General features: G+C 45.9%; 2 protein-coding genes across 3 annotated transcripts in view; both read left to right on the top strand.

Moving 5' to 3' along the window:
• Positions 1-4,851, top strand: part of ccdc107 (coiled-coil domain containing 107) — a 5,414-nt gene extending 563 nt beyond the window's left edge. Inside the window, exons 2-5 of the mRNA XM_034865363.1 lie at positions 15-247; positions 374-464; positions 776-885; positions 4,040-4,851. Of these exons, the coding sequence (XP_034721254.1) occupies positions 15-247; positions 374-464; positions 776-885; positions 4,040-4,449 (844 nt within the window). The 3' untranslated portion in view covers positions 4,450-4,851. The remainder of the gene's footprint in view (positions 1-14; positions 248-373; positions 465-775; positions 886-4,039) is intronic.
• An 8,306-nt stretch (positions 4,852-13,157) lies between these two features.
• Positions 13,158-22,720, top strand: part of kcnc2 (potassium voltage-gated channel, Shaw-related subfamily, member 2) — a 61,147-nt gene continuing 51,584 nt past the window's right edge. For both annotated transcript variants that reach the window (XM_034865417.1, XM_034865416.1), the window contains exon 1: positions 13,158-13,712. In XM_034865417.1, the coding sequence (XP_034721308.1) occupies positions 13,158-13,712 (555 nt within the window). The remainder of the gene's footprint in view (positions 13,713-22,720) is intronic.

Here is a 22,720-nt window from a genome sequence, read left to right as displayed (position 1 = left end):
ACCTGCCCCACCAGCCCCACCAGCCCCACCTGCACCACCTGCACCACCTGCACCACCTGCCCCACCAGCCCCACCTGCACCACCTGCACCACCTGCACCACCTGCACCACCTGCACCACTGACATCATTTCAAATCCCAAACAAAATCTGTATCGCGTCATTCTTTTCAACTCGCAGATCAAGTCTACAGACGACCAAGCGCAGAAGGACAAATGTGCAAAAGGAGCCAACAAATCCGTGGAAGCAGGTGTGTGTTGGCTGCTGTATGCAGATGTGTGTTTTCTTTGGTCCCGCATGTGTTTAGTTACCTGAGAGAGCGGCGAACAACCCCGAGATGAGGTTTCTCTTCTCTTCTCTGCTTGTTTTGGTGCAGAGAACCAGTTGAACGAGCTGGAGCAACGGCTAGCGCAGACCGAGAGGATGCTCAACTCCATCCTCACCCAGCTGGACCCGCTCACTAACTGGTAAGGGGGGGGGGGGGTCCAGTGTTAGCGGTCCCCACCACGCCTTGGGCTCAGTAACATGATCCCCACTTTACGTCCCTGTCCATTTCCTTTTAGCAGGCCTGCGGTAGAGAGGAGCTCACTGGCTGGCTGCAGAACGACATTTTCTACTGTTTGCAATGTTTAAGAAAGAAGAAAAGCCACTCTTACAAAGTCTCAGAGCGTAGAAAAAATGGAGCATCGCACAGAAAGAGGGATATAGAAGGTGGTCGGAGCGGTATGGAGGGGCGAGGCTATTAAGTGCTTTGTGTTTGGTTGTGGTTTGTCTTCAGTGTGAAGTCGGTGGCCCAGGATCAGAAGAACGAGATCATGTCTCAACTGCAGACCATCCGGCACCTGATGAAAAAGAGAGGAATGGACTGCCCCCCCCTCAACCTCAACGGTGGGCCGATAACTCTCTTTGACCCATAAGGAATTAGGACTCTGGTACCTGCCAGTAATCTGGGGGGGACCAGTGAACCCAGGCATCCCAAACCTTTAGTCACAATCAGTGTCAGAAGAAAAAGAAACGTTGACTGAAGAGCAGATTTACAAAAAAAACCAAAACAAATAGACATTTTATTTGCTCATATTGACACAAGGGGCTCATTTCACATTAAATAACCTAACTTTATACACTCATTGCTATTTTTATAACCAAATTCTGTAAATGCACCAATTTCTTAGACAGAGTATCTGAAAAGTTAAACTCCCCAAATACTTTTGTAAATTTCCTACACTGGCCCAAATGGTAGAATGGGTAATGCAGTATGTTGTATAATGGTGCAGTTTTCCAAAAGACCCAACGTACCACATGACATTGTGACTTTGCGTATATACACACGATATATATATATATATATACATAATTTAAATAGGGTGATAACCGGGACTAGTACAATGACTTCAGATCAAATGCAGCTTTACTCAACCGTGAACACACTTCCATGAAAGGAAGAACTATTGACATGTCCCAAGATGGATATGCCCAGGATTCTCTTTGAACATAAGAGAGAAGATACATTTAATAGCACCTGGGACCTCCCTTCTGTAAACTCTTATTCATAACAACAGGGAGGGTCCCCGAATCAGTTAGACTCCAATCTCCTGTAGGCCTCTTCCCAGGTCATAGAGGAACATTACCTAGGATCTATGATCCCATGTGAAGATGGCTACCCTTCATGGAGCACATTTTAGAAGATATGAAAATACATTTGGATACCTGCAGACGGAGTATTCATCCTGTCACTCATTACTCGATGCCAGACCCTTAATCTTTCAGATTTGGGTCTGGGTTTCCAGGCTAGCAAACGGCAGGCTAGACCAGTGAAGATACAGCCGTGCATGCAAACTGTGTTGGTGTGCCATCAGCTGTGTGTGTTTTTACTGTGATAAACCAAAATTCAAATTGAGCAGCCACACTGAGACACATCTCAAAGAAATAAATAAAAGGGTTTTGCATCTGGTTTTATATTTACAAATGTGGTCAAAGTCTAGTTTGCTAAAATATCAGAACAAAACCGTGTAGCAGAGTCTGATGACTGGTTGCACGCAAGTCTCTTTTTTTATCATTCTGGTTGATATTAATAAAAAAAACGCTGCTGTACGTTTTACCTCAATACTGATGAACGGCGACATAATGTGACAATATTATACACAAAGGAGGGATATTCATACTTGAAAAAGACATTCCTTCAAAAGGGATTGTGAAGCAGATACAATGGAGAAAAACCCCAATAAGACAAAGAAATACCTTACAGCTTACATATGAAAAACATTATTCAACATTGTTTTTAAAGAACCGGCCATGCTGCACATGTTACACTCTCTGGTGGACACGCTGCAGTATGTGACGGGTTCTAAATCACCTTTGGTGTTATTATTTCTCATAACTAATAAGACATAGCAGGCGTACCAATGTGTTTGTGATACGCTTCGATTGGCTGATAGACATCCAACGGGTGCTACTATTGTGGATACAACTTCTTGTGTAACAAAGCACCACAGCACCCACCATACACCAAACTAAGCTTGTTTGCACGATGGGTGCTGCGGTGCTTTTTGGCGGTTTCCTATCAGAGTCTGCAGCTCTTCAACCAACTGCTGCTGAGTGTCCAAACCAACCGTAAGAAACAGGCTTATCTTCTCTCACCAGGTTTTAGTAAGAAGCCCCTGGGGTTCGTCCTGTTTTTAATGGGCTGTTGATTCAGTTTAAGACCAGCTCCACGTTTCCTCCATGTGTTCCTGCTGATAAATGGACTATCATGTCCACGATGTTCCACTGCACTGATGTAATCATTACTGTAACAGGGACCGCCCATTCCCATGCTGCTGATTGGAGTTCATTTTAACGGAAATGTGCCATTTCCTGATTAATTCCTGTCTCTTTCATGTTGCCATTTCCCCTGCTATTAAGCAACCTCCATTCAAGTCAACCATGCCTGCATGATGTTCTCCATTAAGACGCTGTCTAGCACTTCATAGGACACTAGTTTCCTGTTGCCAGCTCTATCTCCACAGCGCTGTGGAGGAAGGTCCGGCTACACAGGAGAAAAAAACAAGTTGTTTGTGATCGGCAATCCCACCAATCGCTCCTGAAACATCGCGTAGAGAGGATGTGATCTAAACGTATTCTTTGTTCATCTCTAAATGGATTCCCTGTAAGAACCAAGCAGACCTGCCTTGTTGCACCATCCAGATGTTCTTCCAAAGTTGCCAGTGACAGCGTGTAGCTTGATAGCTCAGATATGTTGTGGTTTCCCATATTGAGAACGCCAAAACACAGAGAGTGGAGGTGAGGGGCAAAGCCTGACGTCCGGCACGTTGCTGTCAGGCGTCATCCTGGAAGTGTACTTCCGGTGATCCAGACCTGTAGGACCCAGGTCCTGGTACATCCTGACAGTACTGCATGAATCAGATCCATCTGGGAAAAGGGCAAACTGGTATTACTCTGTTGAAAACTGGTTTAGACACATCCCAGAGTGGAAGGAACACCCCTTTGTCAACATGACTCAGCATTTTTGATAGACAATCTAAACACCCCCGCCCCACCATTCAGCCCGAGGTTACAAATCCTGTTTATCTCAACTGCCAAGAAGAGAGAGACCATGTACCTTATCTAGTCCTGTACGGAAAAGATTTCAAGCTTCCCTGTTCAGTTCAGCATGTGAGAATCAACCATAAAAAGAGGCCAAACAGAAGATTATTAGGATGTCATTTCCATATTACAACATCCAGACAGATTACTTTAGATATTACTCCAGACTTCAGTCCAGGAGTGGGCTTGTTAGATGGCTCGGGCGGTCCCAGTTTGCCATGTTGCATGTCAACACTAGAAAATGGGGAAAGTACCTGATCTTTGTGGAGGGCTCCTAAGAAGCTTTATGCTGGGGAGAGACCTGTATGCTGTCCTTCAAACACATGCTTATGGCTCATTGTCTATGGTGTTACTATTTTATGAAATGGTTACTGTCATCTTCATCTTGTATGTTTTTGGACCCAAACAAATTCAGGCCAGGATGGTTCGAGTGACCTGTACCCTGTCTCTTGTCTTCCAGAGGCGTCCTGCGAGCGTAACCTTGAGGACCTCATAGAGACACTGGAAGCCAACGACACCCTGGCAGCGGACCCTTCCCCGGTGGACAAGCAGGCCTCTCGGGGCGCAGCAGAGGCCTCGGAAAAAGCCTACCAGAAGCATCTGGAAGCTGAAGATGAAGCCACAGCAGAAGGTGAAGAGATGAAGCAGCTCGTACCAGAGGACGCAGACGGGGGAACAGAGGTCGAAGGGAACGTGGAGGAAGCTGGGGAGGAGGAGAACGGAGAAGAAGAAGAAGAAGAAGAAGAAGGGTTGGAGCTGGAGGGCTCCCGGCTCATGCCTTCACTAGAGGACTCACATGAGACAAACATTGAGGAGGTCGGCGCTGAACAGCCCCCGCCCGGCCTCAGGCGACGCAACAGGCCGGACTAAACTCACCGCAGCCCTGTTGCACTGTACAGGAATGTGACAGATTATTATTAATATTTATTAGCTGAAAAGGCTGTCGACATACTCTCCAAAAAGATATATTATAGCCTACTGCTAAGAATCTATAACCTCCCGTAGAAAGCTCCTACGTAGGGCTCTGTTTTCCTGTTGCACTCACATGAAGCCAAGTGCATCTGCTGTTGTTGCTCCTGTAGGTGAAGTGGATTAGGTGCTATTTGTCCTTAGTTGCAGTACAAGTCTTTTTATTTTTTATTTTAACAGCTGTGCTAATCACAGTGGCACAAGAATGACTCACCAAGCAGCAAATACGGCGCGTTACAAGTCTGCAGCGGAAGCAAGCTAATCTGCCTTCTAAAGCCTAATGTACTGGACATTTGTGGAGGACATTAAGTGTCCTCCGTTGCCCCGCCACAAGCCTCCAGAGCAGTCTTAATGCTCTGTGGTGGGTTCTCTGAGTGTGTGTGTAGAGCTCTACTGGAGGGATCAACAGCGTTCTTTAAAAGGATGTTGTGATGATGGGCTGAGCAGAACGCCGTCTAACAGTCCCTCCACAACCCCCCATAAGATCTCACCATGTCCAAATTGTCTCCCTAGGCTCCTCTGTAGCTTAGCCGTGGACATTTCAAATGGTGACGTACTCGGGGAAACAAGATCGTCCCCCTCTCAATAGCTAACGCATCACTAATACGGCTCAAACCATTCACTGAGCTCTATTTAGCTCTATTTATTATGTTTCGCACCGCATTATTTCATATTTATTTCATAATAACTTGGCGCAGTCCAGACATCACTTGATTTGTAGCTGTGATGGATACCAGATGCATAAAACGTGTCAAAATGTGTGTTTTCCCATTATTTCGACACTACATGAACGCAGCACAGATGCCGAATCATGCAATGCCATTGAGATGAATTAGTTTATTTGCCATGGGATTCAGATCCTCTTCGAAACGTTCTGGTTTTTCCTTCATGGGCCCTGCTCCACCCCCCAACAAAGGGTTTAAAATGGAGCCAGAAGCTTGTACGTAATCCTGCAGACGGAGTGCTACGTGTTTAAGTGTGAGCTGGAAAACCGAGCCCATGTGTCCTTTACCTTAGATTGAAACGCCCATAGACCTACATGTTTAGTTTAGTTGGCTCTGTAAGAGGTTTAGCCCTGCACCTGTTTGAATAACAAACATTGAGGTGTTTCATCTACATGAAATAAGGTGGTGGCCAGTGTCACCTGTTGCTTATTTGCCTTTACCACCACATTTTGCATGGTGCACGACGTGTCAAACACAGATGGAACCAATAACTTACTGGGACGCTACAATGGTACAAAACAAATGTCAATATTAGTTGTACCTGTGTGCTTCCTGCTAGGACAAGTAGAAATGTCTGTCTGGGAGTCCACAGAGAATTAGCTTTCATTGTTCATTACATCGTGTACTGACACCCTCTGCCCCTATCGGGGGTGAGGGAATTGCCAATACACTTGATTTCATGACAAAATCTATCGATGTCTCACCATGAACAATACTTCCCTATGTTATTAATAAGTTGCTTTTTATCATACAGGGATGATGCTAATGCTGGATGCAATGAGCCTACTTGAACAGCAGAATATTATAATATAGCATATCGTAGAAGTGGGAACTTGGGCTTGTGGAATGCTGTCTAAGCATCGAAACATAACTGCATGATTTTTAGTAATTTGTGTCTGTAGATTGTAGTCTATATCCTCGATATAGTTCTACTTCCGGGGTTGCTTTGTTGCCGACATTCTGCCGGATTTCACTCGTTTAGCCCAAATATGTTACCTTGGCCTTTTTTGAGTTGGCGTTCCAACCTCTGGTGGATTTCTGAGGACTATGGTTACCTGGTCCTCAGGTCTCTGCAGGGTAAATCCAGACAGCTAGCTAGACTATCTGTCCAATCTGAGGACTATGGTTACCTGGTCCTCAGATCTCTGCAGGGTAAATCCAGACTGCTAGCTAGACTGTCTGTCCAATCTGAGGACTAGGGTTACCTGGTCCTCAGATCTCTGCAGGGTAAATCCAGACTGCTAGCTAGACTATCTGTCCAATCTGAGGACTATGGTTACCTCTCTGTGCCTGGCCCCGCCCATGACAATTGTGATTGGTTTAAAGAGATGCCAATAAACCAGAGCAGGTTTTTCTCCCGTCCCAGAATGCTGTGTGGACTAGCCAGACCCTCCTGTGCAGCGCTGTGGAGGAGGGTCTGGCAAAGCGAGACTAGTACCTTGTGACTGCATGAAGTTTTGATTTATTTATTCAAGAGGAAAATGACATGATCATTAAATCACATTACATGTTTCCGCTGTTCTATTACTTTTTAAACCAGCATTATTTTGGATGTGTTTGTTTGTTGGAAATGTTTTTGTATCAGTCCTCGTCCTCTAGGCATTGTCACAGTTCTGTGTTGAATTGTGTGTGATCGGGGGGGGGGGGGGGGGGGGGGGGGGGGGGGGGGGGAGTGAGAGAACTTGGCTTAGAAGAAAATAAAACAGAAGAAGATGATGCTGTCTGGACTCTTTCACATATGATGGTTATTTAAAGATGCTGTACTCAACATTCAGGTCATTTACGTAGCAAAAAACACGTATTTACTATGGAGATATAGTGGAGTTTCTCTTTATGTAGCTATGTCACATATAGTCATATATAATCCCTTCATTATTTTGTGTGCAGCTCCAACCAATATATGAACCAATAAACGGGGATTCATGAAATTAAGGCCAGATCTGTATACCAGACACATGTACAGGTGAAACTCAAAGAATCAGCATATGGTGCAAAAGTTCCTTCATTTCAGTAATTCAACTTCAAAGGTGAAACTAATATTTTATGTAGACTCATAACAAGCCAAGTGAGATATTTGAAGCCTTTTTTAATATCATGTTGATGATTATGGCGTACAGCTTATGAAAACCCTAAATTCAAAATCTCAGAAAATTAGCATATGACATGAAGTCAATAAAAAATGGATTTAAATACAGAAAGTTCAGCCCTGTGAAAAGTCTAATCATGCATGTGTACTCAGTACTTAGTTTGGGCCCCTTTTGCTTGAATTACTGCCTTACTGCGGCGTGGCATGGATGCTATCGGCCTGTGGTCCTGCTGAGGGGTTATGGAAGACCAGGATGCTACAAAAGCGGCCTCCAGCTCGTCTGCATTGTTCGGTCTTGTGTCTTTCATCTTTCTCTTGGCAATGCCCCATAGCTTCTCCATGGGGTTCAGGTCTGGAGAGTTTGCGGGCCAATCAAGCACAGTAATCCCATGGTCATTGAACCAGGTTTTGGTACTTTCGGCCGTGTGGACCGGTGCCAAGTCCTGCTGAAAAATGAAGTCAGCATCTCCATAAAGCTCGTCTGCTGAAGGAAGCATATAGTACTCTAAGATGTCCCGGTAGACGGCTGCGCTGACTCTGGACTTAATAAAGCCCAGTGGACCAGCACCAGCAGAGGACTTGGCCCCCCAAACCAACAGAGACTGTGGAAACTTCACACTGGACTTCAAGCATCTTGGATTGTGGGCCTCTCCAGTCTTCCTCCAGACTCTGGGCCCTTGGTTTCCAAATGAGATGCAGAATGTGCTCTCATCAGCAAAGAGGACTTTGGAGAACTGAGAACCAGACCAGGTCTTGTTTTCTTTAGCCCAGGTAAGACGCTTCTGACGTGGTTTGTTGTTCAGGAGCGCACTTTGAGAACATCTAACTTCCTTTGCTGTTACCTTTTGAGGCTTTCCCTCCTGGTGGGGGGGTGTCCATGATGGTTTTTTGCACAGTCAGGTCAGCAGTCTTCCCCATGATTGTAAATTCCATTGAACCAGACTGAGACCAGTTAAAGGCTCGGGAACCCTTTGCAGGTGTTTTGGATTAATCAGCCGATTGGAGTTTGATGCTTTGAGCCGACGATACTGAACTTTTGCACCATATGCAAATTCTTTTAGTTTTACCTGTATGTCAGTAAATCTGAGCTGCTTCATCCTGGAGCCTGCTGTGTAAAGGTAAGGCCTGTGATGGTAAAGTTGTCCCACCTTCACTTGGTTAACAGACATAGTGGGGGACATGCCAGTGACTAAGCTCAGTCCCGAGAAGAGGTCTAATAGGTGAAATAAGTAAAAACACATTAGGGTGAAACCTAACAATCCCTGTCACCCTTTTCCATCTGGAGACTGTCACATCTCTTCTTTGTACGTACAGATTCCCAGTTGCTGCACTGCAGGGGGGGTGATCTCTGCACTGGATCCAGTCTGCAGGGAGGGTGCGGTTCCCTGTGTGTCCTGCAGATGGCGCCACGGATCCACAGGTACAGCACAGGTAATATGACAAAAACACTGCACTGGCTGGCTAAGGCACATCTTTTGTTAGGGGTCTTTAGCGTTTTTTAAGCAAAGGACCACTTAACTATAAGGGAGACAAAGAAGGGACCCCCTACTACATATATTGTATAAAATGATATATGTAAAATCGTCTAAAACTGGGTCTACAATAACGTGCAGGGCAGCCTAAAGTCTTTATTCATACCTGTTTAGTGCATGAAACGCTAAGCTATTAAAACACAACATTTTATAAATGGTGTTTTAATGTTAGAGGTACGTGGCCCAGTGAATCCTTAATATTAAAAATATTACAACATTTCAAATTTTGATAAAACGTAATAACTAAATAAAAAGTTAATAATTCGGAGGCCCCTCTGCAGTAATTCTGAGGACCCCGTACAGGTCCAGATCTCTGGTTTATATGATAAATCAATATATCCTTCTAACATATAGCTTAAGTTACGCACACTCCGTTTTCATTCATTCTTTATTTATTAAATAGATTTAAAAACGTTTTTAGGACTGGCTAGAAAAAGCCATTACAGTGGTTTGCAATACATCTCCACTTATCAGTTCCAACAACATATCCATATTTTGAGGAACTTGGTGAAATAAATGAAGCCCTATCGAATCGTACAGAGTTTATTAATGACTTTCCTTAATGCAGCTGAGGGAAAAGATCTGGGATTCATCCTCCAATCAGCTCGGCTCTGTCTCAACAAGGGAAGCAACATTTAATCCGCTCAGCTTCTTCCACTGGGACTCGTGCCTGATGCCGTCCGAGGGCCTGTGCTCAGCAGCATGGTGGGGGTTTTAACACTACTGGAGGGTGGGGGGGCTGCAAAAAATAGAACGGTATTCCCTCCGCCCCCCCCCCCCCCCCCCCCCCGCTCAGGGCTACACCGGACCTAATCCCACCAAAACACCACCAAAAAGGTGAAAAAAGGTGCATTTGTTACCTGCAGTAATGGCTTATGTGATGGACTTGTGGACATGTGGGGGAATGAAGCAGGGTGAATTGGATACGATATGTCTGACTTGTTTGGCCTGATTTCATAGAAAATGTTCCCTTGTTGTCATTTCATCCTGGGACTTGAGTAAGGAATGGGTCAGAAGATGAGGACCCAGCCACGGTGGTTCTTCTGGGTCCTCTCATCTAGCTTTTGACCACTGTTTGCACTCTGGGCCAATGCTGTTTGCTTTATATCTGCAGTATGCATGGAAATACTGCTGTAAATGGAGGAGGAAGACCATGTTTGAATACGCACACTGTTCAAAGTTGATTTTTTGCATTTGATGCTTTTTGATTTTCAACGTTCTGCCATTGTTTTGTCGTGGAGGGGTTTTAGGAGCAAGAAGAGCGTTATTTCCACGTAATCTGGAGAGAAGCTTGGTGGGTTATTTTCACGTCGGACCGGGCTGGCTAAAGTTCTTTTAACCGACATTATTCTGGTCTGTGTCGTCCCTGTTTGAGAGAAAGAACAGGGCAGAGGGGCTGAGTGAGTGTGCTGCATGCCGCTCTAGAATAAAAACACATTTTACTCATTTTAAATAGTAAAAAGAATCGACTTGTGGACTTGTGGACTTGACCCTGGATGTCCTTCGTGTCGGCAGGACTGTGTTGTCAGACCTCTGGGAGAGAGGCGGAGGTGTTGTGCTTCATCAGATATAACCTCAGCAGACAGTCTGTGCAGGGCGGTCCAGAACGCTCAGACCGGAAGAGGGCAGAAAGGTCTCCCTGCCGCTCTCGGACATTTCAATAATGTAAATCATCTCGAGGCTCCGGTCCTCTTCCCTAGATTGTGTTGTTCTTTCATTGAGCATTTTGCCCATTTAACACAATAAGACACTGGAACTGGCTTTCTTTTCTCCAAATCCTCTACTTCGACAAAATTGAACATAATCCCATCACGCCCAGTTCTTGCAGTGCTGATGTTATCGTGAGCCGAGCTGCTGGTCTAGCCTTCGGCCCCCTCTGGGACCGAGCCCACGGCTCTATTTGGGCAGAGAGACTGGCCAAGGACCTTGGCTTTCATACACACTCTTTTTCTCTCCAGTTCCTGATAAAGATCAGCAATCTGGCTGCTCTATTTTTAGTAAAGATATTACAGGGAGGGAGAAAGGGGGGGGGGGGGGGGGGGGGGGGGGGGGGGGGGGGGGGAGACTCTGAATTTAGCCTCCTGTGACGGTCAGTGCAAGGATGGCTGTCTATAGACAAGGACCGTCTTGACCCCCTATAATCCCTAGTGCTTCATCTTCTGCAGTGAATGGCCTCATTAGTAAAACACTAACGGGCATCAACACCCTTATCCCAGAATTCAACAGCTGGTTCACTTTCAATTGGAATGGGAAGCATCCGCTTGTGGAATAGAACGAGTAATGTTACCACAGTAGATGTAAGACCTGATGGACCTCTGTTGGGGGTCTGACCCCGTCCTGAAACCTCAGTGACCATGTACTGTAGCAGGCTTTATTCTCGTAAGGGACCCTTCAGCAGGCATATATGGTATATATGCATATTATAAATATTGGTGGCATACAGGTTCTAAAATATGAATTGACTTTGCGATGATGATTGGCTCCTAACGTCCTGTTCCATTTGATAGCGGATGTTTGTTTCACTGCATGCATTGGACTGTTCCTGTCCCCCCTGGATTAGACCCACCACAGACCTGCCCAGGCCGTCCCCCTCACCTGCTTTTTTAGAAACCCTAACTCTCTGCTTTAGCAACACGTCTTCCAACTGGCGTTATTGACCGTACCCTCTGCCACTCTAGGCCAAAAACCAAGCCGTACAATCCTGAAGAGACGTTAGTATTTAGACTGAAATATGTCAGCAGAGCTCAGCTCACAGCAACCATAGTTGCTTCTGATGTACTCAATGAATCCTTAGAACCAGGAAGAGAGATCTGTTCTGAACACAGTTGGTCGAGATGAGTAAGTAGGTTACTCGGAGGTTTCGAGCCTTACATCAGAGGATAATGATGCATGTAATCATGGCGAGGCGACGCCGTGTCTCCTCTTTGATCGTTGCTGTTCACAATCCCTACTATCTCCCAAAATGCAACACTTGGCTCCCGATGACCTGTGTTTGAAGCTGCATGGCATTGTGTTTGTTTTGCAGTGGGACTTAGATTCACAGTACTGAAACTAATCCTAATGCGAGTAGGGATGCAGATTTAGGGAGGTGGGTTTGCACTCTCCCTGGGGGATCTTGGCTGTTGTAAATGCTCGAAATGCTAAATACCAGACCGCTCTTTTTCCCTTTCCTCTATTCTCTGAATTCATTACTATTCTGCAGGCCCGACTAGGAGCTTTGGGGGGCCCGTCGGGGCCTGCGGGCCGCCAGTTGACCATCGCCGCTGTAGATAATGAAGATGTCATACCGCGGGCACTGTGAATATCAAAAATACTACTTTGTGTTTTTCTCAATGGTAACACACTCCTCTAACGCTAACAGCTTTATACTAGGAGTGCAAACCATGATTAGGTCAATTTACAATGTTATTTTCCTGTTTTATCTTTTTATTCATAAATTGTCAGTAAAAGATGAATTTACCAAAGCCTAGTTGACGTATTCCTGATGTTTGTCCTTGCCAACAGTCATAAAAACCCAAAGCTGTTTAGCTTCATATCATCAAAGAAGGAGATACATAAAAGCTACTCTTGGAATCCCTGTTTTTGATTTCTAAAAAGTTGAGTTTCTTTGTAATTCTTATTCTTATTCTGGATTCATAATTTCTCAGCACCCCACGTTTGTTTGCTGCCGGGTTGTTGTAGGTAACTAAATGAGGTTTATAAGAGTCCTATAACGCGATCGTCATTATGCAAATGTTCCCTCTAGTTAGTTATCTTAACTTCTCCTTTCGGAGGCAAAGAAAGAACAGAAACCCGCGCGATAGGTGACTTCTCCCGGGGAGTGATGAGGGACAAGACCACGTTGCTCTGTTTAAATGCATCCGTGCTGTTACGTTACGTGTGTGTGTGTGTGTGTGTGTGTGTGTGTGTGTGTGTGTGTGTGAGCAACGAGCCCGACGCTGCGTCTTGGAGAGGGCAGGCACGCGGAGACGCGTAACGGCAGCCGCGCAGTCGGGTTGGAGCCGCTGGATGAGATCATCCAACTCAACGCACTGACTGTCTGAACGAGCTCCATTTACCCGACATCCTCCTGAACAAGCGACGGCCCCCCTCCCCGACGACGCGTACTCTGGATGAGGGACACCGGAGAGGCTGCGCACCACGACCGGGATCCCGGGGTTGTTTTGAAGAGGGCTGTGGGTGTGCGCGCGTCGGGCTCGCCGTTACCTCCGGACTGCACTCGCCAACTTTTGCCGCTTTCCATCGAGTCATGTCTGCAACAGAGCGATGGGCAAGTTTGACGACAACGAGAGGATAGTCCTCAACGTCGGAGGCACGAGGCACGAAACCTACAAAACCACCCTAAAGACCCTGCCGGGGACGCGACTGGCCCTGCTCGCCTCCGACTCGGACTTGGACTCCGTGCTGGATCAGCTGCAACAAGTCCCCGGCTTCATCGAGTACAACGCGCGGACCAATGAGTACTTCTTCGACCGCCACCCGGGCGTCTTCGCCTACGTGCTCAACTACTACCGCACCGGGAAACTCCACTGCCCGGCGGACGTGTGCGGACCGCTGTTCGAGGAAGAGCTCTCCTTCTGGGGAATCGACGAGACGGACGTGGAGCCCTGCTGCTGGATGACCTACCGGCAGCACCGGGACGCGGAGGAGGCGCTGGACGTGTTCGAGCTCAACGTGGACACCGGGGAGGACGACGAGGAGATGGGGAAGAGGCTCGGGATTGAGGATGTGGCTGCCGACGGTAACGTCGGCCTGTGGAGGAAGTGGCAGCCGGTGATCTGGAATCTGTTCGAGGACCCGTACTCCTCACGGGCAGCGAGGGTAAGGGCGCACCGCTGCGTCTGGGGCTCTGTAACGCACCCACACCCACAACCCCCCGTTTACACCTCTTTCCCCTCCCTCCTTCTTTCTTCCACCCCAAAATACTCTAGAACATATCTATGTAAACCAGTCGTGTTAACCCCACATCTCCCAGGAGGGGTAAAGTTGCCATGGTAACTTGCTTTCATCTAAAACAGGGAGAGGTCTTGCAGTAGTGTGAGGTCGTGTCTTCTCAACCTTTCTCTTTTAGAGCCGTCTCAACATTGACACTGATTTGGGACCAGGTGGTGTCATCACTTTTGTTAAAGAGGAGATTTTCCCCAGCGATCAAGGTGTTAACACCGTGAGAATGGGTGTTCGTAGCAGCAGTGTGTGTGTGTGTGTGTGTGTGTGTGTCAGGTGTGGAGGCCTACAGCCTACATCTGTTGGAGCCTGCAGCCTCTGCTGGAGCTCTTTATTCACGCCCTGCATCCTTTGAGACCCCCCTATACGTAAGGACAGGGGCTCTGCTAAGCTCGCCGGTGAATTCTGGGTAATGGCTCACTATTTGGCAGGCTACAGGAGTGCGTGACTGCCGGCGGTGATGTCATCTTGGGTGAATAGACGTGAATGACACAGACACACACACACACACGTCTTGATGAGGTCACAGGGAGCATGCCCTCGTACGTACACACACAAGCGTTGGAGCCGACATCATGTAACATGTTGAATTAGTTCAGCTTTGACTGAAGACATTATTTTTTATGATTAATCTCAAAGTAACTAAAAAGAGAGCAGAGTTTAGTGATCTCTGCTGTGACGTGGCTGATTGGGGACAACAGTGCTGCAGCAGCTTCCTGCTGTTTATGATGGATCTCATGTCTGGCCGTTTATGAATTATGAAGCTACAAGCAGGATAAGCATAAGGGTCGGAAACCAGGGGTCTGCTAAGCTAAGCTAAGCTAATAATGTAGCCTCACACCGGCTGTTGTAGGGAGAGTAGTGTCCATCTGATCATGTGACTCCGCAAAAAGGCAAATACAAGCATTTCCCAAAATGTCGAGCCATGCCTTTAGACCGTCTTAGGAAACGAAAACTCTCGACTAAAGACAGATTTACAAACCTCTTCTGCTAGTAGAACACTTTGACCCTCATGTTGTCCCCATGTTGTCCCCATGGTGTCCCCATGTTGCCCTCTTGTTGTCTTCATGTTGCCCTCATGTGTTCCCCATGTTGTCCTCATGTTGTCCTCATGTTGTCCTCATGTTGACCCCATGTTGTCCCCATGATGCCCTCATGTTGCCCTCATGTTGTCCTCATGTTGACCCCATGTTGTCCCCATGTTGCCCTCATGTTGCCCTCATGTTGTCCTCATGTTGACCCCATGTTGTCCCCATGTTGCCCTCATGTTGACCTCATGTTGTCCTCATGTTGACCTCATGTTGTCCTCATGTTGTCCTCATGTTGACCCCATGTTGTCCCCATGTTGCCCTCATGTTGACCTCATGTTGACCCCATGTTGACCCCATGTTGTCCTCATGTTGTCCCCATGGTGTCCTCATGTTGTCCTCATTTTGTCCTCATGTTGTCCCCATGGTGTCCCCATGTTGTCCCCATGTTGTCCTCATGTTGTCCTCATGTTGTCTTCATGTTGTCCTCATGTTGTCCTCATGTTGTCCCCATGTTGTCCCCATGTTGTCCTCATGTTGTCCCCATGTTGTCCCCATGTTGTCCCCATGTTGCCCTCATGTTGACCTCATGTTGTCCTCATGTTGTCCTCATGTTGACCCCATGTTGTCCTCATGTTGTCCTCATGTTGCCCTCATGTTGTCCTCATGTTGTCCTCATGTTGTCCCCATGTTGTCCTCATGTTGTCCTCGTGTTGTCCTCATGTTGTCCTATATCAATGTTCTTTATAAGTCCCTTAAATAACATGATTGATTCCCCCCAACGCTCTTTGCCAAGTACAAATCTCTACTTTCATTAATTTTGGGGCGTCTTATTCCATTTTATAGCATTGTAAAACAAATGGAAGTGTTTTGAAACAGCAGTAGTATTATATGTATGTATATGTAAAGTAGTATTGGTATTAAATATAAATAGTATTGAGTAAAAGTTGACATGTTCCAGTCTGTGATTATCATCAACATCCATTCCTTTCATTTTAGTCTCAATAATTCCTAATTTCTGCTTTTCTAACTCAAACATTAGGTATAATTTCCTATAAATTAGGTTTGTTGACCATAAATTCCAAAAATAACTGTACAACTAAAGTTAATAAGTTAGTGTTACGTAGTGTTGAAAACGTCAAAAAGACAACACAAGGGTCAAAGCCGCCTCAGTCGTGGTTAAACCGCCCTGCGCGGGCCGGTCCATTGTTTTTCTAGAAGAGAATGGTTGCGCCCGACTAAGGCAGCGCTACCCTTGGTGTCGCACACTGCTCACAATAACCCACAATCGCACACAACATGTGTGTGTTAGAGAGAAGATGGCGCTCCATCAAACAGTGTTTATTTGGATTTATAGTGGGATATCTAAAATGTCCTTCAGGATGAATAAAGTTTCTATCTATCTAAATAAGACACACATGCACATCTTTGACATACTATATAAAAAGATAAAATCCAGGTTGTGTGTATTTTTTTGCCCAAATTGTTTTAGTGAAAGTCCCACTGAAGGGACATTGATCCTGGAGTTACATCACTCCCAGAACGGGTGCGATGAGTCATCGAGACTGGCATCATCACTCTGGCCTGTTGATTCAATCAGTATTTAATTGTTTCCTCCACCGTGTGTGTGTGTGTGTGTGTGTGTGTGTGTGTGCCTTGGCTTTACCCCGTATCACTCGTCTTCCTCTCGTGATCTGAGGTCAGTAACACTGTCGCCCCATCCCTTTGAATGCATGTTCTCATTAAAGAGTGTAATATTTCCTGTACAAAGCTAAATGTGGGGTTGCATTAATATCACAGTAGTGAGCTTGAAGGAGTGTATTTCTAAAGGGAAACTGGAGTAGACTACAACATGGTGTCGATCTGTAGTTCTTTGGACTCGTCCACCAAGTCGATACGACGGAGCAGGTCATCCAATCAAATCCGAGCGTTGACATCGATGCTGCTGCCAAGTCTGCCCTTGTTTACCTTTTCCTTCTTCTTCTAGTCTGGAGAAAAGTCTGCAGCCGTTGCTCACTAGCTCCCCTTCTGTTCAGGAGAAGACCGCAGCAAGTGTTGCGACCACCAAAGTTACATGTGGAGCGCATCCCTTTACCAAGAACTTCAATCTTACAGTGACACCTTCAAAATAATGTAAAATATGAATACAAAATTAAATGGTGTGCGTTTTTGATGAAACAATTTTGGTCAAATAAATGGAACAATGCCATATATTACAAATATATATTACAAGCATGGACACAAGTGGTTTTTGGAAAGATGACCGAGCCTTGGGAGCATCTTCTAGCCCCTGCACACGTTATGGTTCTCAGGAAAGTCTGAAGTCGGAGTCCTGTTTTCACTGCCCGGTCCAAGTCTTATAGGGCTGCATCGTTGGACTGGACCACAGGAGAAACCACACAGCTCTCTAGTGATTTTTATTCAAAAATGATTTATACAACTGCTGTTGTACAGGGTTAGGGTTAAAGCAACTTGGCAGCTCGGTAGCACATACCTGGGCTCAACAACTTCAAGCATGTTAACCCTTGTGTTGTCTTTCCCTCAACATGGATGAAACACTTCTGTTGTCCCTATCTCAATGGGTTGTTGCTTTTCCCAACAACAAAAATTATTACGTTTTTTGGGGGTGTTTTTCAAACTTTTTATCATTTTTATTTCCCCAATGTCTTTTTCCCTTTTGTTGACGTTTTGTCACTTTTTCCACATTTTAGCCAGTTTTTCCAAAAGCTTTTGACTCTTACTTCCAGTGGTTTTTTTTCCTAGTTTTTGTCAGTTTTTCCCATATTTTTTACGATTTTTTTTCCCTAATGTTGTTGTTTGACTTCCCATATTTGTGATATAAAAACAAACTCGGAAACGGGTCAAATGGGACCCCAGGACAACAGGAGGGTTCCTAAACCCCGGCTTTTCTACACTGTATATGGGCTCCATATCTTTTGGTAGATATTTTGCCACTGCAAAATGGCTCAGATCACCCGGATCACCTTGGTCTGGTCACTGGAACATCGGGGAACTTTGAAAAAGGAAACGTTCCATCCGGAATCCTATCGGCGTCTCGCGCTCGCCATCCACTCAGAACGTAACGTTACTACTCTTTGGCCGGCTCGCAAGCCCAAACGGCCTGTGTGTGTGTGTGTGTGTGTGTGTGTGTGTGTGCGGCGGGCGGGCCTCTGGTGGACAGACTATGCAACGGCAACACCAACAGGGACGTTGTAGAGCGTTATTGGCCAGTAATAATGGCATTAATCCGGCCCGTCCATACATCGGTCAGGCTCTAGTGGGGACAGCCTTCCAAAACCAACCCACTTGTCTCTCTACCAGTCCACACGACGGACTGGAAGTTTAGTGTAGTGTGTGTTCCTCCAGAGTTTCTAACACTAGCTACATGTTCAGCTCCTAACCTGCTCTTTAATCCAACAGCACGCTGGAAGGGAAGGGAAGGGAAGGAGGGCAACCAAAACATCCTCTTTGCAACAGGGGCGACAGAGTTTATGGCAGATGGGGTGCTAATTTTGGGAGCACGGCAGAGCACCGGTCCTGTCCATCATGGTCTCATCTGTTTACAGTAATTACAATATATCCCCACTATAAGTATAAGTGACTTCAGAGCATAACTCCCAGACAGAGAGCCTTCCTTTCACTGGTTACTGGTCTGATCTGATCTGTCCCTTTAACCACGTGGTCCAGCAGGGTTCCCGTGCCAGCAGTCAGCAGGCGGCTTTCTCTGAGCTCCCCACGCTGTTTCTATTGTTGAAGCCATCTTGTTCTCTCGCTCCACACTCGATGCTGCCTTTATAATCTGCACGCGGTGTGTTATAACCAGTGGCTGTCTGTCGGTGTGTGAGATGGAAACAGTTTCCTGTTCCTGTTTTTCTGACATGCATTAATCTGTTTGTTTGTCCCTCTCATGTCTCTGTAGTTGGCCATTTGGATTCGGATGGTAACAAAAAACCAAAACAACACCACCTTTTTCATTTCCCATGTTTGCCCTCTGAAGAAGAGGTTTAACTGATGCCTGACTCCCCCCCCCCCCTCATCCTCCCATGAACCCACATGAGACTGCAGCTTGCCTTCTTCCACTTAAGAGGTTAGAAACCCAAACTGTCTGGGTGCCGCCCGCCGCCCGCCTGAAGATACCGAAGCCAGGCTGCACGCTCTGCCTGCCTGTTGTCATGGCAACGTCATTGCTCATCACCACCACGGCCTGTTTTCATTCCGATCCGTCCGGTCTGTGAAACAGATTGATTTCAGAAACCCGCTCGACCGTGACCCCTTAGTGCTCGGTAAGCCCTTGCGTGCTAGCTTGTTAGCTCTGAGGCGTCGATGCAACAACAGGGTGTCGGAGCATCAGTACCGCACCCCATCCGTGTGTGCATGCCTCTTTAACTGCTTTCTTACCGCTGTCAGAGCTGATGCGACGTGCTTTAGCATCTGTCCTTTTTGTTTTTGTCTAACTGGAGCTCCAGGTGTACGAGGGCCGGCCTGCCTCATCCCAAAGCCACGTTGAATCACCCCATGCAGGGTCTGATGTTGTAGGGGGCCAGGAAACGCAGCCGATCCGCCGCAACCAGACGGCCGGGCCTCCCGGAGTAAATCCAGTCTGACGTGTAAACAGCAGCAGACCTGACGCTGGGCAGGGGAGAAGCGTGGGCGCCGCCGGCCGTGTTTGGGGCCGCCGCCGCCAGTCGCGTTAATCTGCCCCGCCGATCGCACGCCTGGGCTGCTTGGCTCGACTGGAATAAGCTCGGTGTGTGCAGGAGCAGCGTGGGGGGGCTGCAGTCATGGTGATGAGAGAAGGACTTTCACATTAACACCTTTTGGTTCTGCTGTGAGATGTCTTTTTTTAACATTTTGTTGCTAAGCACCCCATCCCCGTGGTGCTCATGCGCTGCCGTTTGCTTTCACCACCCATCGGTTAGGCCGTGTGGTGTCTCGCTCCCTGGTCTTGCTGGTTGGTTTCTCAGGCATACTGACTCTAGACGCGTTTTGACGTAACATCTGTGACATCACCCGTACATGTACGGGGAAGGGGAAGTTTTGAACTTTCTACATGGGAACGTGGGACTATGTCTATGTGGGTTTCTGTAAATAACATCACAGAGTCCGGTCTAGACCAATGAGATAACTGTTGTTGTGATTTGGCGCTAAATAAATAAAATTGAACTGAATTGAATATGGGTGCTCTGGGAAATTACTGTAGCTGAACAATCCTTCGTCCCCTACATTCAATTAAAGGAACAACTGGAGAAATGCACATGAAATGCATCTTTGATGCTTTCATATGTCAACAATTTCTCTAACGACGCCTTTAAAGGTGTTAAGTGATGTTATTCCAACACACTTTATGTCAAATTCAGTCAACTTTGAATCACAGATGTGAAACTTTAATTAAGATTGTCTATCACATCATCAAGTTACTTGCGCTCACTCTTGGTTCTACCTCCAAAGACGGTTAGCTGTGAGCCTGTCTCCAAAGTCTGATCCCTGTCTCTCCCTGTCCCCCTTGGATGACACCATTCTGGGATTGCAGCAAACTCCCCAAATAAGTTGTGATAAATTGGGAAGTTCCGCTGTAACTGATGGGAAAGTAGAGAGAGAGCGACATGTAGCAAAGGGCTGCGGGTTGGTTTCCAACCTGGTCCGCTGGCAAGGACCCTGTACTGGGTGAGCTGGAGCTTGCCCCAGTATAATATGTAGTGTAGCAGGTATTTATTCATCTGAGGATGAAGGGAGCATCCAGCACCAACAAATGATGAAGTGCAGGAGTCTTGGTTTGTGTACAGAAGAACAAGCGAGAGGCCCGGTAGGGTAGTTAAAGGGGACTCGATCTGGATGCGTGATCGGACCCCGTGCTTCAGTTCTTCACTATATACGGCGGTGATCGCGTGGCGCACCGCCACAAATTAGTCTGGCTGGGAAACACACACACACACACACACCAGCGGAGTGAAGAACATGCTCTCTCTCTCTCCCTCTCCCGAAGAGACTTTTAAATGATCACGCAGTGGATTAGAGTGCCAGATTATGACGACGTTTCTCAGAGGCCTTAAACTCACTGACTGTGTATGATTCCTTGTCTTTGTGTGGCCTCTTTGCATCTTTATAATAGTTATTCAGTAGATTATTCATAGGTTGCTTTAAATCTCAGAATCTTTGCCTATGACGTCTATCCTACGTCTTTTGGCTATATATATATATATATATATATATATATATATAGGTACTGTTTTATGTACATACAAATCCCAGTTTTTTTTCTGGGGTTTAAGCATATAAAAAGGAGCGAGGCAGGAGAGATGACGTACAGACACCTTTTAAGGATAAAGAGTAATGGATTGTGGGTAACCATTGCTATGGAGATATTCTTGTCCTTGACAGAAGAGCTAGTGAAAGGCAGAGGAAAAAGCTCGTCTCTCTGCTCTCACAAAGGTCAGTTTTGCCAATTAGTGCCCCGACCGCTCGGCATGATCTGCATTTGATGATGAATGAAGCATTTTGAAGCACGAGTGCATGTATGACTCTCCATGACGGCAGTGCGCCTTGTTGTCTCTTTCTACAGGTGTTCGTTCTACAGAGCATCTGACATGTCTCGTGCTCTTGTTAACTTGCTCTCCCCCCCCTTCTTCCTGTAATATCCAGGCAGACTTTCTACAGGTCTACATAAATAATTAATGTTCATCAATTTACCCCAGAAGGATTGAGCTCCTCCCGAGGACAAGGGATTGACTGAAAGTACCCCACTCTTAGGCATTAAACATATTTAATAAATCAGACTTTCAGGCAGATTTGGGGAGTTTCTTGACCTGCCCAACGTCAGTTCAATGAGATGTTCGGGTTTGACCATTTGAACCCCCATGCTTCCTTTTTATCTTCCTTAAATCTCTTAAATGGCTTCAAAGTTACATTAATCCGTGTTTTTCTGAATTCCATATTCAATTCAAAGCAGCTCAAAGTCCTTTCGTTCGACCTAATTTGTTACTGGAAAGTATATCAATAACAAGATTTAAGGGAGCGCAAAACAAGTGGGAGCTCTTCTTCTTCTTGTTGTGTTGCATTTGGTTGTGCAACCCTGTGTTGTGGAACCTTGAGTCTGCAAGTCCACCTGTGAGAGCACATGGGCAGAGGATTGTGGGAGCAGTCTTAGGTGTGTGTGTGTGGGAGGATATAATCAGGAGCGGAACAGATGATTGGAGCAAGAAGAATTGAGTATTGACTACATTTGAGCCAGCAACAGGGATTAAGTTTTTCTCACGCTCATAATGGAGAAAAACTTGGGAAACACAATGCACAAATAAATGAGGAGTGATTTGTATCTGTGAAGGTCTATCTGGGTCTTTGCCTCTTATTAATAACAACGCATACCAAATACTAGAATAGAAAAATGTACTCAGCCACACATGAAGCTTCAATTCTTTGTCAAATTGTATCTAAAACCTGAATCCCACTGAAACGTACGCCCCTTGTGTTTTAAGGAAAACATTTATATTGTTACATTATTCATTCACAAAGAAAGCCGCTGCCCTAGAAAGATGTTCCTCATTTCTTTTGATTTCCAAAAGATGATTTGTTTACTCCTCTTTTTAATCAACTTTAGCATGGGTGTGTAAACTTAATCTAGCCGCTGTATATGTATTATTATTATATGAGCAAGATGTCACGTTCAACACAATTTAACCAGTTTTTGACTTTGACCTGAAAATCACAAAAATCTATGTTTACTGCTTCTAAGGGTTTTTAGCAAAAATGAGTTAATAACAAGTATTTCGCCGTTTGAAAATGTAATTCCAGTTTTGGAAAAAGTAATATAAAAAAATCCATTGCATTAAGCTAATTAATAAATAAGTGGTTAAATGAAAC

Source organism: Etheostoma cragini, unplaced genomic scaffold (genome assembly GCF_013103735.1).
Source record: "Etheostoma cragini isolate CJK2018 unplaced genomic scaffold, CSU_Ecrag_1.0 ScbMSFa_1523, whole genome shotgun sequence".
NCBI classification, from domain to species: Eukaryota; Metazoa; Chordata; class Actinopteri; order Perciformes; family Percidae; genus Etheostoma; species Etheostoma cragini.
The sequence above is the reverse complement of the archived record's forward strand: the minus strand, read 5'-3'. Positions and strand labels throughout refer to the sequence as shown.